The sequence below is a fragment of the Epinephelus moara genome, chromosome 4, assembly GCF_006386435.1.
Source record: "Epinephelus moara isolate mb chromosome 4, YSFRI_EMoa_1.0, whole genome shotgun sequence".
In the NCBI taxonomy this organism is placed as follows: Eukaryota; Metazoa; Chordata; class Actinopteri; order Perciformes; family Serranidae; genus Epinephelus; species Epinephelus moara.
The window spans coordinates 30,603,825-30,618,270 of record NC_065509.1 but is presented as its reverse complement, the minus strand read 5'-3'; the positions used below and the strand labels follow the sequence as shown (position 1 = coordinate 30,618,270).

Below are 14,446 nucleotides of genomic sequence, written 5' to 3'. Positions count from 1 at the left end.
TTTTATTTTAGGGGATTTCTTAGTCAGTCTACCTCCAGTTTATGTGTAGCAGGGATAAGAGATGAGCAAACTTTTAAGTTTTGCAGACAGTAGAAAGTCTGCTTGTTGTCTTTTACAAAGATTAAACGTATAACTGCCGACATTTACTTAAAATTTGAGCTCTTTTACCTCATATTTGAGCTCTGTGGTGTGTTGTTTATAGTTTTGTCGTCCTGCAACGCCCCGCCGCTAGGGGGCAGACTGCACGGCCCGTTCACCGCTGAGCGCTACATTAGGAACTGCTTCCGCCCTCAACCTCCCTCTTTTCCTCTGCGAAGGGACGCAGCCATGGTATGAAATTATTGCACGACGACACTTTACAGAATCTAACTTAATCTTGCCGATTAAACAATCATCACTGCACCCACTAAACTCAGATATGGTAACAAACTTTTAATACACGTAACGGTGAAGGTATTAGCCATCTTGTGTTCATTTTACGCCGTTAGATGGCTGTTAAACTTTGCTTGCTGTGATGGGTGAAATGCTGCTGCAACGCGTACTTCCACTTCAACCGGCCTTTCTTTTAAGATAAATTACAGTTAAATGTCAGCCAGAGAAACTGTTTTAGCAAACGGCATCCTTTATCATTTATTACATTATTGCATTGTTACACGTTTACACACCAACTTCGCACTGACTTCACGTTAAATAGCTACAGTGCTATTATGTTAGCTTGCTAGCTAACGTCACCTGCCTTCACCCTTACCCGAGCGCTAACGGGCGTCAAAATATTAAGAGGAAATTAGTGTCAAATATCAGTCAAGTAACCGTTAAGGCAAACTCCAGCCTTGTGACTTTTAATGCTATTGTAGCGTGACATATGTTCTATAAATTAACTCAGAAATACCACTCAATAGCTAAAATGCTAACATTAGCTTGTTAGCTAACGTCACTTGCCTTTAGCGTTACCCATACCAAGGTGCTAACCAGCGTGAAAATGGTAAACACGAGTTTTCTGACCGTTAGCTTTAAATTTAAAAATGTTTTCACGTGTCAACAAATATTAAATAAGACGAGGTTTAATTTTAGAACAGTACTGTTGTGCTTTACGTGTGGCTAGCTAACGTTATTTTGCGGAATTACCATTCATGGTTAGCGTATGTCACCAAGACAAGCTAGTGGTTATTACACTTTACTAGCATTGGGTGTCAATATGGCTCATTTATAAAGTGTCAGGCAGATTCACCTTACAATCGTGGACCAGTGTGCTAGCAGGTTTACTTAAAATCTAAAGTTATCTTCTGAAGTACGTTGCATATCATTATTGCACTTTTGTGGTTGAACCCACATGGTTGAAACCACACTTTGACTTTCACTTTTGGATGTAAGCGTCAGCCAAATTAATGTTACTTTGTGTTGTTCAGGTGAACGTCCCGAAGACCCGCAGGACCTTCTGCAAGAAGTGCAAGAAGCACCAGCCCCACAAGGTTACCCAGTACAAGAAGGGAAAGGATTCCCTCTATGCACAGGGTAAATAAACCCTCAACTTTAAGGGTGTATATATCTCTTGCACGAGTTGTCAAAAATATAGCTTAACTGTATTTGTTCTGCAGGTAAGAGGAGATACGACAGAAAGCAGAGTGGGTACGGTGGTCAGACAAAGCCTATCTTCCGGAAAAAGGTGAGTTCAGTTCTTTTTGGTGCTGTTAGATTCATCATAAGTATAGCACCCCTGTATGTGAAATCAGACTCAATGATTGACTGTGTTTTCAGGCTAAGACTACAAAGAAGATTGTGTTGAGGCTTGAGTGTGTGGAGCCCAACTGCAGATCCAAGAGAATGCTGGCCATCAAGAGATGCAAGCACTTCGAGTTAGGTGGTGACAAGAAGAGAAAGGTAGGCGTCATTGTTTTATTCAGTAATGTCAGTATGAGTGTATTCACGCAGCTTACTGTGTTTGATGGGCACTTTTTAGAGTGCTGTAATGCTTTCTGAATAGTATAGTTTTATGTCTCTGGTCAAAAACCTTTGCAGTGCACCCCAGTGTCACAATATAAATTCTCTAAGCTAACCATGCACTCTATGGATGCAGGGTTTTTTTCACACTATTTCAGTGGGGAGTAATAAGATCTGACATGTTGTGGATCTTGTAACTCTCCATTGAAAATAATCTAGTCAATTCAGCAACATCTTGACAAATAACTTGAATGTAATCTTTTGAAATAATGAAATTGTGTCCACATGATGTTAGGCATCACAATTAGAGAAAGCAAATGTCATTAACTTTGATTTGGCATTTGCAAAATGATCAAGAAAACTTACATCAGATGTGTATTAGGTTTTAAAATATTAGACTAAGTTGGAACACTGACATGTTGGAGCAGACAGTGTAACTGGTAGAGTGCATTACCGTATGGTTTTTAGTTTATAGCATAGAATTAGGATGTAACTGGATTTTATTTAGTGATACCTTCTGAGTTAGTGTACATGTTTTTTGCTTACAAATAAATATTAAGACATGAAAAAATTGACAGGTTGAATAGGCAGGAACAAATGATGTGTGTGAGAATGAGGGATGTTTCAGTGTTTCTCAACTGACAGTATTGGCTGCAAAAGCTTAAGCACACTATGAAACTTGCCGATAGAGAGGAAGGATCGAGTGTTCAGGAGCATTGATTTTTGGAAATATATGTAAAATAATGTAATGTGAGAAAGGTTGTATTGAACTAAACTGACGTTTTTCTTCACGAGACGTGGCGTTTAAATGTTTGATTACACAGTGGTAACATTACATTGGATTTATACATGAGATAAAACAAGGCATGAACACGATGCAGTCATTATGTTTACCGAAAGTATTATGTAGAGCTTTTTGTGTTTTGCGTTTTAGTATTGGTCATGCTAAGTCCACCTTCCTTATACTGAAGAGGAAGCGCTGATAATTATATTGGTCCAGGTGGCCAGTGTAATGTGTGTATCATAAAATGGCGCTTTTACTCGCTCAGTTCAGCTGCCTTTTTCTGGCCTGATGTATTCATATCTGCTGGAATGCGTAACAACACAAAGCTAAGTGTTAAATTTGCAGTAAAAATAGAACATTCAGTCGTATTTGTAGATTTAACCTTGCATTAATGAAAGTTAGTGCAAGTGGTTTATAGCTTTGAGTTTTGCTCTTGGCTATAAATGCTTGAGTTATGGTGGAAAGGGGTCAAGTAAGGGCATCATTTAAGGGGAAAATTGGTCCTAATTTGGTGTGACTGTAGCAGCTTTAATACTAACATGCAAAACCAAGAGTCGTTGCATAGCCATTATCTCATGATGTCAGACAGTCCCTTGGTGGTCTGGAGGAAAATCTGTAAATGTTAGTTTCAAGTGTAATTTCATAAGGATGAGCGTGTGGATTTGGCTCTTTCACAATGAGGGCAATTTTATTTTAGGATGAATACATACATAGGTTTTCATCATTGTTTACCCTTCACCCACCCTACAGTGCAACTTAACTCAAAATAGATCAGTGTAAAATAATGAAGTTGTTAAACATAAGACTGCTTTTTAACCTGGGGTGAAGCCAACAAATGTGAAGAAAATCCCATCAAACTGTTAAAAAAACATCTTTATTGAAGTGTAAAAGTTTCACAGTTGATTGTAAAATATAATTCAAGTAGCATTTATCATTAAGAGCAAACAATATATCATTGATGTATGTTTATGTGCTTGAACATCATTTTAACCAAAGTCTTTTTCTGTTCTCTTACAGGGCCAGGTCATCCAGTTCTAAACTGTGGTCCAATCTTCTGGAGCAAGTTGTCACTATTTTCAATAAATGTATTAAAAACATAGTTTGGAGTTTGGCCTTTTCTTCACCTCTGTTTCACTATAATAATAGTCAGATGTCCAAAATTCAAGCTTTGTCTTTTGAGATAATTAAATCTCTTTTTGCAGCCACTTCTGAACATTTTACAGAAAGTTAAAGTTCAAAAACATTTTCCAGTGATTTATTCAACATTTTAAAAAGCAGGTGCAAAGTAATTGTCATAATATCCAGGTGTATTCACACAAACTATAGATTGAAAGGCCATGGACGCATATCAACAAATGCTCATGAGTGACCATCACCTGCCGTGGTGACATTTGGGCAGTGTCGGATGTGGTGGTTGGTAACTGGCTGTGTAATAAAGTGAAATGTTGTCTTTACATTTTACATTTTCAACGTGCAGTTTGGATTTTTCATGGCGATTATCATACAATATCGGCTGGTTAGACAGGGTGACAATCAGTGTCTTCTTCACACACTCGACGTGATGCGAATTTGTTTGCCACTGTATGTTTTATTTGGCCCTTTGCTCACACTGAGTGGAAAGCAAATATTCGTCAAAGTTAATTTGTGCATGTTTGACCAAACCCTGAAACCTTTTCCCTTTTATGAAATATAGACACTACATTTTACAAAAGCAGCAAATCTGTTTAAATGTTTAAAGATCAACAATTTTCCACTTAAAACCATCAGCAAAATTCGAAAGTGCATAACTGAGGACTACAATATGGTGTGCTTGCCATTGACAGATGTGCTCTTCCATTGTAGCTTGTGAAGCCCAGTAAAGTCACCACTGATGGGAGTGACAGTCAGTAGAGTGGTACCTGAGGGGTTGACAGATATAACCATTTTGGTTTGTGGAGTCAGAACACCCATTTCCTTGTACTGAGGCAGGATCTGTGTGACGTTACACTGGGGGTCACAGATCTTCCAGCCGGGAGCCGCGCTAAAGACAAACCCTCGGGGACCGCCGATCTCCTGTTTGTTCAGCACAGCGACAGCCAGTCTGTTGTTGGACAGAGGCCGCTCCCACATTTCAAAACTGTTCACCTGTAGAACAAGTTACGTTTTATGTGGATGATGATAGAGTACTAGATCATTTTGTATCCTCAACACCCTGCCAAGGTGACCACAGAGCTTTTAGCATTTCTGTATAGAGTAAATGTACTATAAATGCTGGCAGCTGTCATTCCAGGAGGTGATCATGCTCTCTGTCACCTCTCTCACTCACCTTGGCAGTGAGGGATCCCTGCTTGCCCAGTGGGTCCTGGCTGATGGCGATGATGTGTCTGTTCTGCAGCAGCTCCTTGGAGCGAGGACAAATGTCCCTCAGATCATTGGACACCAGCAGAGGGGCTGCCATGATGGCCCATAATGCCATCTGAGACTCCTGCTGATCATGACTCAGGCCAAAGTTCCCAATCACGAGCTGGGGAAATGGACCAGTGTCATAAATATGAAGATAACAGGGTAATTTAGGCCGTTGGACAGAATGCAGTACAACAACCTACGACTGGGAAATGTGATGCTCTCTTAAAATGTATTCGGCTCTTTTTAAGCCACTATGAAGTCAGTTTAACACTTTTTAATTTCTCAAAATGTCAAACTATTCCTTTAAATCTGTAGTCTGTCTTCAAGATGTAGCGACTGGCAAGTGTCACTGAGGTTTTTAAAATGATAAAACAGCTCGGTACTTGTAGCTCACTGGTTGTATGCTTAAATTGAGGTCAAACAGAGTCGCCTATAAGCGACTGAGCACAGCGGAGTACCATGTCGGGGTCGTTCCAGCCCCCAGGTCCAGCTGCGGGGACAATGATGTCTTGATGAGAAGCAGTCCAGTCCAAGATGGACTTGACAGAGCTCCATGAGTCGAACACGTCAGCAAAGTTGCGCCAGTGGTTGCACGTCTCACGGATGGCTGTGTAGTTGGGCTGCAGGCACAGAAAGGCTCTTAAATGTAGTGTAACACATGATGGATGGTGTCATCAAGCAGCTGGTTATATTGGTTTTCACTGGTGTGGGTAGAAGGTTAGAAAATAGACCAGAGATCAATAATATGTGTTGAGATTATAAAGCAGGGCTGCAACTAATGATTGTTGTTGTTACTGATTAATCTTCTAATTATTTTCTTGATTAATCAACTGCTGTATAATTTCCCACCCCTATGCAAAGGCACTGTTGCACTGGTCGTGCTTGTAGATATTTATTTTAAAGGGATACACCCCCAATTTTGGACGATACCTAGCTCTTGCTCCAACATGGTTTGATACACTTTCGGTAATTCCCTTTGGACAAAAGTCAAATTATTGTATTGGAATATGACAAAGACAAGCATCAAATGTTAACATTGGGGAACCTGAAATCAGAGTGATTAGCATTTATGCTTATAATGTATCTAAAATAATATATTGATTATCAAAATAGTTGCTGAATAAATTTCTATTGACTGATCATTGCAGCTGTAATTAAAAGTAGCGTAAAAACAAAACATCTTCCCTCTCACCTGATGGAAGGGCCACTCATATAAAGGCCACTCACAGGAGTACAGGATACTTCTTCCAGTTTTGTTCAGCGCCTTTGACATGTTGGCATAGCCTAAATCAGAACAAATCATAAAGTGTTAGATTAAACCTCACAAAACACCTTATCCACTGAGTCCATGGAGGCTCTGAGTGAGAGGAGAACCATAAAAATGGACCCAGAGCATTGATAAAAATGTAAAAGTTAACATATGTTTCCAAGTTTATTGAAGTTTATTAGCCTTATTGAAGGAAAATCGTTATTATTCAACCTGGACCCTATTTTTTTCATATTTTTGTGTTTAAGTGACAAATGGAAAGTTTTTTAAACAGCGAAACATCCCTATGGACAATTGTGTAATGTCAATTTACATCCATTTAAAGTGCTTGTTTTTGCCACTGACGGGCTCCAATTGTTATTATAAATGTCTGAAAACATTATGGAAAGGACCTTATGGACAAATGAAATGTTTCTATTTATCTGGTCTGTTTGTTGTTGTGTGTGACCAATTCTTGCTTAAAGACAAGTCTCGTTCTGAAATCTTGCGAGAGGTGACTTGTTGCAGGAAAGTCAGTGAGAGTTGGAGAGAGAAGTGCTGAGAAGAGTTTGTTGTTGTCGAGTACAGAATCATAGCTTAATGTTTCTAAAACATTTCAGTATCATGGCTGACTATTAAGCTGATTTTAAAATGTGAACAAGTCAGCAAGAATTCAGAACTAGACATTTCCCTGTGTGAGACTTGGTTACGTGAGAAAAATGTCTAATTTCACTGTAGGGATCATTTCCATATTGTTGTCAGGCACTTATAATAACAATCTGAGCCTGTCAGTGGCAAAAACAAACACTTTTAATGGATGTAAAATGATGGAGCACAATCTTTGCAGTCTGTTTCGTAGCTGTGGCTACAGCGGTTTCTCTCAATACTGGACCAATTTCCAAAACTGTCTCCATTACTCACTTAGACACACAAACATGGAGGAAAAAGGTCCAGGTTAAAAATACTCCAGTCTCCCTCTATGAAATACTTCCATTAGGTGAACAACATATCAGTAATGAGATACTAAATAGACAGCTAACGTGGGGATAAGCATCGCCATGTTTGAATAGTGTAAATGATACCAAAGCTTACCTTCTCCCAGCAATTTCCAGTCCATATAGCAGCCATCAAACTTGAGCAGATCCACCTCCCAGTCAGCAAAAGTCTGAGCATCTGTCTCATAGTAACCCAGACTGCCAGGGTATCCAGCACAGGTGTTCTTCCCCACATCTGCATAGATACCCAGCTTCAGTCCCTTCGAATGAACCTTTACACAGAGGAAATAATTAGAATCACTGGTGTAGTTTACAAGCAGGTTGTATAACCAGTAGATGGCGATGTTGCACAGCTAAAAACTTCATGCTTCTGTTGCAGGACACAGCTCGTCGCCAGTGAGCCCAAATATATCTATTTCCTGGTGAACGTCACTTTCTAGCTGCCTGTGTAGGAATCAGCCTGTCACAGCGGCCTCCGACTCAAGAGAGTTGTTACTGTAGCAAAGAGGATGAACGACAGCACCCTCCTACATGAGGCAATATATGCCCACGTATCTCCCTTGGCTCTCCAAGTGCTGAATTTCCACTGGTATGAAATCCGAGACCTGGGTTCCACATCTGGTCCTCTCCCCTTCATTATGTAAATACCTGCAGGTCGACTCAGATGGATGTATAATGAATATGTAATCTGACTATGTAATCACTTTTACTTTTAGAGTTATTTAAACAGGGGTTCCCAAACTTTTTGTCAAAGATTTCCATACTCAGACGCATTGCACCACAGATTTGCGAACACTGCACCCCAGGGAGTCGCATCAATGGGAATATGTGTTAAATATGACACAGTTTGCTATTACATAACAGTGTATACTATTAAAAGTGCAGCCCAGAGACTGAAAACTAGAAAACAGCTTTAATAATAATCTAATTTTGCTCCTTCCAGCTGGTGAAATTAAAAAAAAGAAAGTACTCCTCGCTTTGCTTAAGTCTATCTGAACCATTTTGACATCTATAGAGGAATTATCATTAATTTCATATTAACATCCCGAGTCTCCACGCCTCCTTTATAACTACTACTCACATAGTCAGCCAGTTTCTTGATGCCCCCCGGGAACCTCTTGGGGTCTGCCTGCAGGCGGCCCTGGGCATCACGCTGGTGGGAGGGCCAGCAGTCATCGATGCAGACGTATTCGTAACCGGCCTCTTTCCAGCCCTCCTTCGCCATCACATCTGCCATCTGCATGTACAGACGCTCACTGCCAGAGCAGCAGGAGGAGACAGGCGCGGCCGATGGTATCAGTTAAGATGCCAGTGTTCAATGTCATGTGCAGGAGCAAAGATGGCAGACACTAATACATGCTATTCTCATGAAAACAAATGCTTTTTTTTCCCTACTGTTCATTGTCGACTGATATAACACGATAACAATTCAACCAACAGGCTGACATTTGGTGCTCTGAGGGCTTTGTTGCCCAGGTCTTTCTGGGAGAGAGAAAGGTTTGCTGTGCACAGGAAGTGAGTTGTTTGTCAGTAATTAGTATTGAGGTGAGGTCCCTGAAATAAAACAGGGTCTTGCATTCGTCAAATTACATAAAATGGAGACTGTACTAACTTGTAATTACGACTAGAGCAACAAACATGAATCGATTAAAGGTCCAGTGTGTGGGATTTAGGTAACCTGGAAATCCAGATGCCCCGCCCCTAGCAAATTTGAATTTGCTCTGCACGGGGATCTGGCCCCGACGAGCAGAGCCTGGTGAATCGCCATCGGACCAATCAGATCAGTCTATCTGACGGAGGCAGGCTCTGGGCAGACGTAACATGATGTCGACAGCGCTGCGCCCGTAGGAGTCGAAAAGTAAACAGCCAAGATGGCAGCTGCCGAAGGACCGCGTCCATTCAGTTTAGCTTTGGAAGAAACGCTAAGCCAACTACACTTATCTTTTTCCTTGAGCGAGGAACAAAAGACTGCCCTAGAAGCCTTCACTTCCAGGAAGGACGTTTTTGCCGACAGGATATGGCAAAAGCATAATATATCAGTTAGCCCCACTGTTCGGCAAACAAATGGGGCTTAGCACAATGAATACGTCACCTTGTTTTTTGCTCTGATTGGCTATCATGCTATCCAATTGCGTGGGCGGCATTTATATATGCCTCAGTTAGTGCTGCCCCTTGGATACGAAGGGTGTATCGGTGAGGGCCAGACTCAAAATCTTTCTAGATTTGAGTATGGATTTCCAGGCTAGGATTTAGGGGTATCTATTGGCAGAGATGGTATTAAATACCCATAACTATGTTTTCATGAGTTTATAATCACCTAAAAATAAGAACAGTCGTGTTTTCGTGATCTCAGAATGAGCCGTTTATATCTACTTTCTAATAAATAGTGAGACCGATCAGTGGTTCCCAACTGGTGCAGCCACAAGGTCCAGAGTTCTTCTTAGTCATTAGTTCAAGGTACTCACAGTTTCAGCGTTGTACTTGCGTTCAGCCACGTCGTCAAGCTAGTTTGCTGTTTCTGTTAAGTAGCTAACCATTATTCACTCACTCTACAGCAGGAAAGGGGACTTCAAAATAAAACATCTGTGCCAGAAATTCACTGTACTTCAAAATAAAGTGTTTGTTTTGCAAGCTTGAGACGTTCTCGAATCACTTGCGGCCCATTCAGAATGGACCTGTGACCCACCAGTTGGAAACCACTGAGATAGATAGTCGATAGATAGTCAATAGTTGCAGTAAGTTCTGCAACTTCACTGCTAGATGCCACTGAATCCTACAACTGGACCTTTAATTGATGTATCTACTGTAATAATGATTGAGTGATTAATTAAGCCAAATATCTGCTGGTTCCAGCTTCTCAAATTTGAGGATTCGCTGCATTTCTTTGTCATATGTAAGGTAAACTGTACATCTTGTAAACTGAATATGCATTTTCAGACGTAACTTTGACCTCTAGGAATGTGTGACTGGCATTTACCACTTACCACTTGCTGTTTTTACCATAGACTGTATAAAGTAATGGACATAGCCACATGACATCACCCACTGGTTGCTAGACTCCCATTTGAGAGGCTGTTTACACGTACACAGTGATTTTGATAAACGGAGACATCTTCCTTCGTTTGTGCCCTTCGTTTACACGCAAACGGAGATTTCTCCTTTAAAAAACGAGTCTTTCTAAAAACTCCGGCCAGAGTGGAAATTTTGGAAAACTCCGGTTGCGCGTTTGCATGTAAACTGAGGTAAACGGAGATAAACGGAGTTATAGGCAGCCGACGTCACAGTATGCGCCGGAACTTGCGCCTGTGTCAAAAGTGCGACCTATGTTGCTATGGTGACAATGGATACATGGAAGGCTTGAGCTTCTCGTTACACTGCCACCTACAGGTTTGGCATGCTCTTGTGTATATATACACGGGTAAGTGTAAACGAAGATCTTTTTGAAAACGGAGACGGTGAAATGTCCGTTTATGAAAATAGCCGGCCATGTGTAAACGGCCTCTTAAACCCCTGAGTTTGGCATTTTGGCCGTTGCCATCTTGGATTTTTGGAGCCAGAAGTGACTATATTTGGATGAGCAAGTGGAGAAAACCCCAAGGCTAGCCATCAGCTTGGATACAGATGTGGTTAATTGTGATAACATTAATTCTCATGCTAATTTTTGCTGGTGAAAAACAAGCTTAAAACCCCGAAGAAGCCATCAAACAAAACGTACGCTACTTAAAAGACTTAAAAGATTAATCAGTCACTCAAGAAAATAATTAGCAGATGAATTAATAATGAAAACAGCCATTAGTTGCAGCCCTAATTATGACTTTGCATCTGTTAATCACAAGGGTATTTTATCTTAAGCTTACCAATGAATTAACTGTTTTGATAATTAGTAAAATGTCATATGCAGAAATGATGAGGACTGAGAGAATAACTGGCAGGTTGATATCATAGGGCTGCGACTAACAACACTGATAAAGTTTGTTGCACTGTTGTAATTTGTCTTTACCTGTGTGTCTCTCGATCCTACTTTCTGTCTTGTGTCAATTAATCCATATATTATATGACCATATTACCTTACAGTATATTGTTCAGCTCCTCAGGAATGTGCCAACGTCTATGTTCGTGTTCACAAAGTACTTTGCAAATTCAGTTGATTACATTACACACAGACATCATTATCTCCCAGTGCCTCAAACCAAAGCACAAATGAAGGCAAATTAAATCAGATGGTGTCGTTATATTCCTCCTGTCTTATCAAATGTCCACTCCTCTCACAAATCACGTGTCTCCGGTCTCATTTTCTTGCCTTCTGAGACACTTTCTCAATTATGAAATAAAGATCTCATAATCACAAAATAGATGACGTAATTATTAATGATTGGTGCACAAAAAGATGTTATGAGTTTGTGGTTATAACTATGAAGTATGGTTGAAGAAAGTTTAGGTTTTTATTTATTTTTAATTACATTGTAGGTTTGTTTATTTAGTTTATGGTGCAGACACACCCCATACTGTCACTTTCTGTATACAGAGGGCGTTGGGTCCAATTTGACTTGTTTATAATAGAGCATAATAAAACCTTCTATCTATGTTAAATCACTTTAATATGATTTTAAGCAGATATTTTATGAATAAGATGTATGAAGGAGGAGCTGGAGTATTTCTCAGGACTTGAATAACGTTGATAAGACTTCTTTTATTGTGTTTTATCCCACAGTCATGTCAGACTGCCTGAACACAGCGGCTCTGGTGTCTCTTACCTGATGCAGTTATCAGGGTCCGTGTCACAGTCGGTGTTACACATGAACCTCTCCCAGTGCAGCCAGCCCATAGTGGGTTTCAGCGCGAGACCATTGTCCAGCGCGTGAGCAGCGAGGCTGATTAACCCGATGAGCGCGAGGAGGCACGCGGCTCTGCACATTTTCACTTTTAAACTCGACACTTTTCTCACAACAATGGACCACAAAGCGACAGTTTGAATTTGGATCTATTTCCTCGTGTAAAGCGTGTTCAGCCCGCCCCCTTTGATGAGTGACGTTAATCTGGACCAATAGAATCAAAATGCGTCTGTAACTGACCAATGGCGTTTCACTTCAAACTAGGAAGCGCTAAAGTCCGCTGATGGTGGAGTCAGGTGAAAACACGAAGTCAGCTGACATGACATGACGAGGTAATAAACGAGTCTTGTGATTTTTATTTACACTGAACAACAAAAACAACATCAAAAATGACAATAATCATACATATTATGTTTTATTCATTGTTGGTAAAATTGTGATGTTTAAACGTATTGAAAAAGGCACATTAAATGCCTGAAGTGACAAAATGAGCATAAAATACCATGTAATTACATTTCTGAGAGACATGGCTGAATTAACCTGTTGTAGGGTCCTGGACAAGGACACTATAAAGAGGGAAAAGTCATGGCGACAGTGACAGCGTTCTATTGGAGTCAATGGGACAGGTACTAAAAATAACACTTTAACTCATCATATCTTTATTGTTTCAGCTTTGAATGAAAAATCCTTCCACCATTCTTAATTCTTTATTCGGAACCCCATTAGCTTCCACAAAGTGGTTGCTAGTCTTCCCTGGGGTCCACTGACAAAACAACATTAAAAATACATCAATTTGAAATCACACAGTATCAATAAGACAATAACATTCAATATCAGACAAAAAATGAAAAAACAAAACTGTCACAAACTCACTGTACCAAATAAAACATTTATTATAAATGCCATAACAAATTTTACATGTGATTCATCAGTTTTAGCGAGGGAATATTTATTATTAATCTGTCTAATGCTTGTAGGGAGCACATCCCAAGCTGAGACCCCTCTTTAAAGAACGGTTTGCATCATAAAATTTGTTGGTAGACTTGGTGCCACCAGGAGACCAGTGCTCACTAGGGTTGGGTATCGTTTAGGTTTTATCCAATACCGGTGCCAAACCGGTACTTTTGAAACGGTGCCGGTGCTTAAAAGGTGCCCGAACCGGTGCTTAAAGAATGGAAAACATACAAACTTTGTCCAAAAACGGTGCCTTTTTATTAAGGCATTTTGTGTTTGCTAGTTCACCCTACATGCATAAATTTAGCGCATTAATTTAACAACATTAAGTTACTTACTCGACGTAAATTACACATTAACAACATTAAGTTACTCACCCGAAGAAGAACGGCTGCTGTCATCATCTGTAGCGTCAACGACACTGGCAGGGCTGGGAGTGGGACTCTCTTCTCCGGGGATGCTGCTAACTCCAATAGCGGCAGAAGATGTGCTTGGCGTGGGGTCTCGCAGGCTATCAAAGACGGTGCATTGCTCGGCTTTTAAAAAAATGCCATGCGTCGTCAGATGCTTAATCAAATTCGAGGTGTTACCTCCCTTGCACAATATCGCCTTCGAGCACTTGTTGCAGGCAGCCGAATCTGCATCTTTTGAGGTGAAGTGCAGCCAAACTTTCGACCGTTTCGCCTTCGGCATTTTAGGTTCACTTCAATCCAATCAAGGGTTATTGTGTGCAGGTGCAGGTGAAATATACTGACGTGACGTCACGTGTAGCGCACATCCACGGCTGCCCAATGAGCTGGATGCACTTCTCGGCAAGGATCCAAAACTCTGCATAACACCGGCACGGCAATAGAGGTAAGGGGGCGGTAATGAAAAATTCAGTGGCACCGAAATGAAGCACCGAAATCTGCGTTGCTTTCTGGTCTGGTTACTACCGTTTACGTCGGCACCGGTGCCGTCATGGTACCAGGTATCGGTACCCATCCCTAGTGCTCACTTGACTTATCACATACCCATGACAAAACCACTATATACTAGTTTATCACCAAAAAAACTGAGGTGTATTTTTTAAGATGACAGTATGCATGGATAACAAAAGACTAGACTTTAGTTTCGCCTCCACAGTCAGACAGGATAGTCAATTATGCACACACATTGGCACAAAGAAGAACTAATCTGGCTGCCTTGTGCAATTTGAAGCATTTTAAGGTGTTTTTGAGCAGCACTTGACCAGATGACTGGGCAGCACTCCAGGTGGGACAGAGCGACTGACTGGACAACATCATTCATAACAGAAAGTGGAACATAACCA

At 40.7% G+C, this 14,446-nt stretch overlaps 2 protein-coding genes across 3 annotated transcripts; one reads left to right on the top strand and one right to left on the bottom strand.

The window, feature by feature from the left end:
* Nucleotides 1-191: 191 nt before the first annotated feature.
* rpl36a (ribosomal protein L36A) lies at nt 192-3,821 on the top strand. Of its 2 annotated transcripts, none has more exons than XM_050041867.1 (5): nt 192-330; nt 1,407-1,512; nt 1,596-1,663; nt 1,756-1,878; nt 3,740-3,821. In XM_050041867.1, the coding sequence occupies exons 1-5, from the start codon at nt 328-330 to the stop codon at nt 3,758-3,760; spliced, it is 321 nt and encodes a 106-aa protein (XP_049897824.1). In that variant the 5' UTR covers nt 192-327; the 3' UTR covers nt 3,761-3,821. The 2 variants fall into 2 exon arrangements, with proteins under 2 accessions (XP_049897824.1, XP_049897825.1); XM_050041868.1 differs by lacking the exon at nt 192-330 and adding an exon at nt 398-421.
* A 155-nt stretch (nt 3,822-3,976) lies between these two features.
* On the bottom strand, nt 3,977-12,373 carry gla (galactosidase, alpha). The gene is made up of 7 exons (XM_050041866.1): nt 12,103-12,373; nt 8,430-8,604; nt 7,446-7,620; nt 6,300-6,391; nt 5,566-5,727; nt 5,028-5,225; nt 3,977-4,846 (listed from the first exon to the last, which is right to left on the bottom strand). The coding sequence occupies exons 1-7, from the start codon at nt 12,261-12,263 to the stop codon at nt 4,517-4,519; spliced, it is 1,293 nt and encodes a 430-aa protein (XP_049897823.1). The 5' UTR covers nt 12,264-12,373; the 3' UTR covers nt 3,977-4,516.
* Between the last annotated feature and the right edge of the window lie 2,073 nt (nt 12,374-14,446).

Coding starts and splice junctions, on each gene's coding strand:
- rpl36a (XM_050041867.1), top strand. Junction 1,664..1,755: donor AGCCTATCTTCCGGAAAAAG/GTGAGTTCAGTT, acceptor CTGTGTTTTCAG/GCTAAGACTACAAAGAAGAT. Junction 1,879..3,739: donor GTGGTGACAAGAAGAGAAAG/GTAGGCGTCATT, acceptor GTTCTCTTACAG/GGCCAGGTCATCCAGTTCTA.
- gla (XM_050041866.1), bottom strand. CDS start 12,263: ATGTGCAGAGCCGCGTGCCTCCTCGCGCTCATCGGGTTAATCAGCCTC. Junction 8,605..12,102: donor GACCCTGATAACTGCATCAG/GTAAGAGACACC, acceptor CTGCTCTGGCAG/TGAGCGTCTGTACATGCAGA. Junction 4,847..5,027: donor AGGGATCCCTCACTGCCAAG/GTGAGTGAGAGA, acceptor CTTGTTCTACAG/GTGAACAGTTTTGAAATGTG.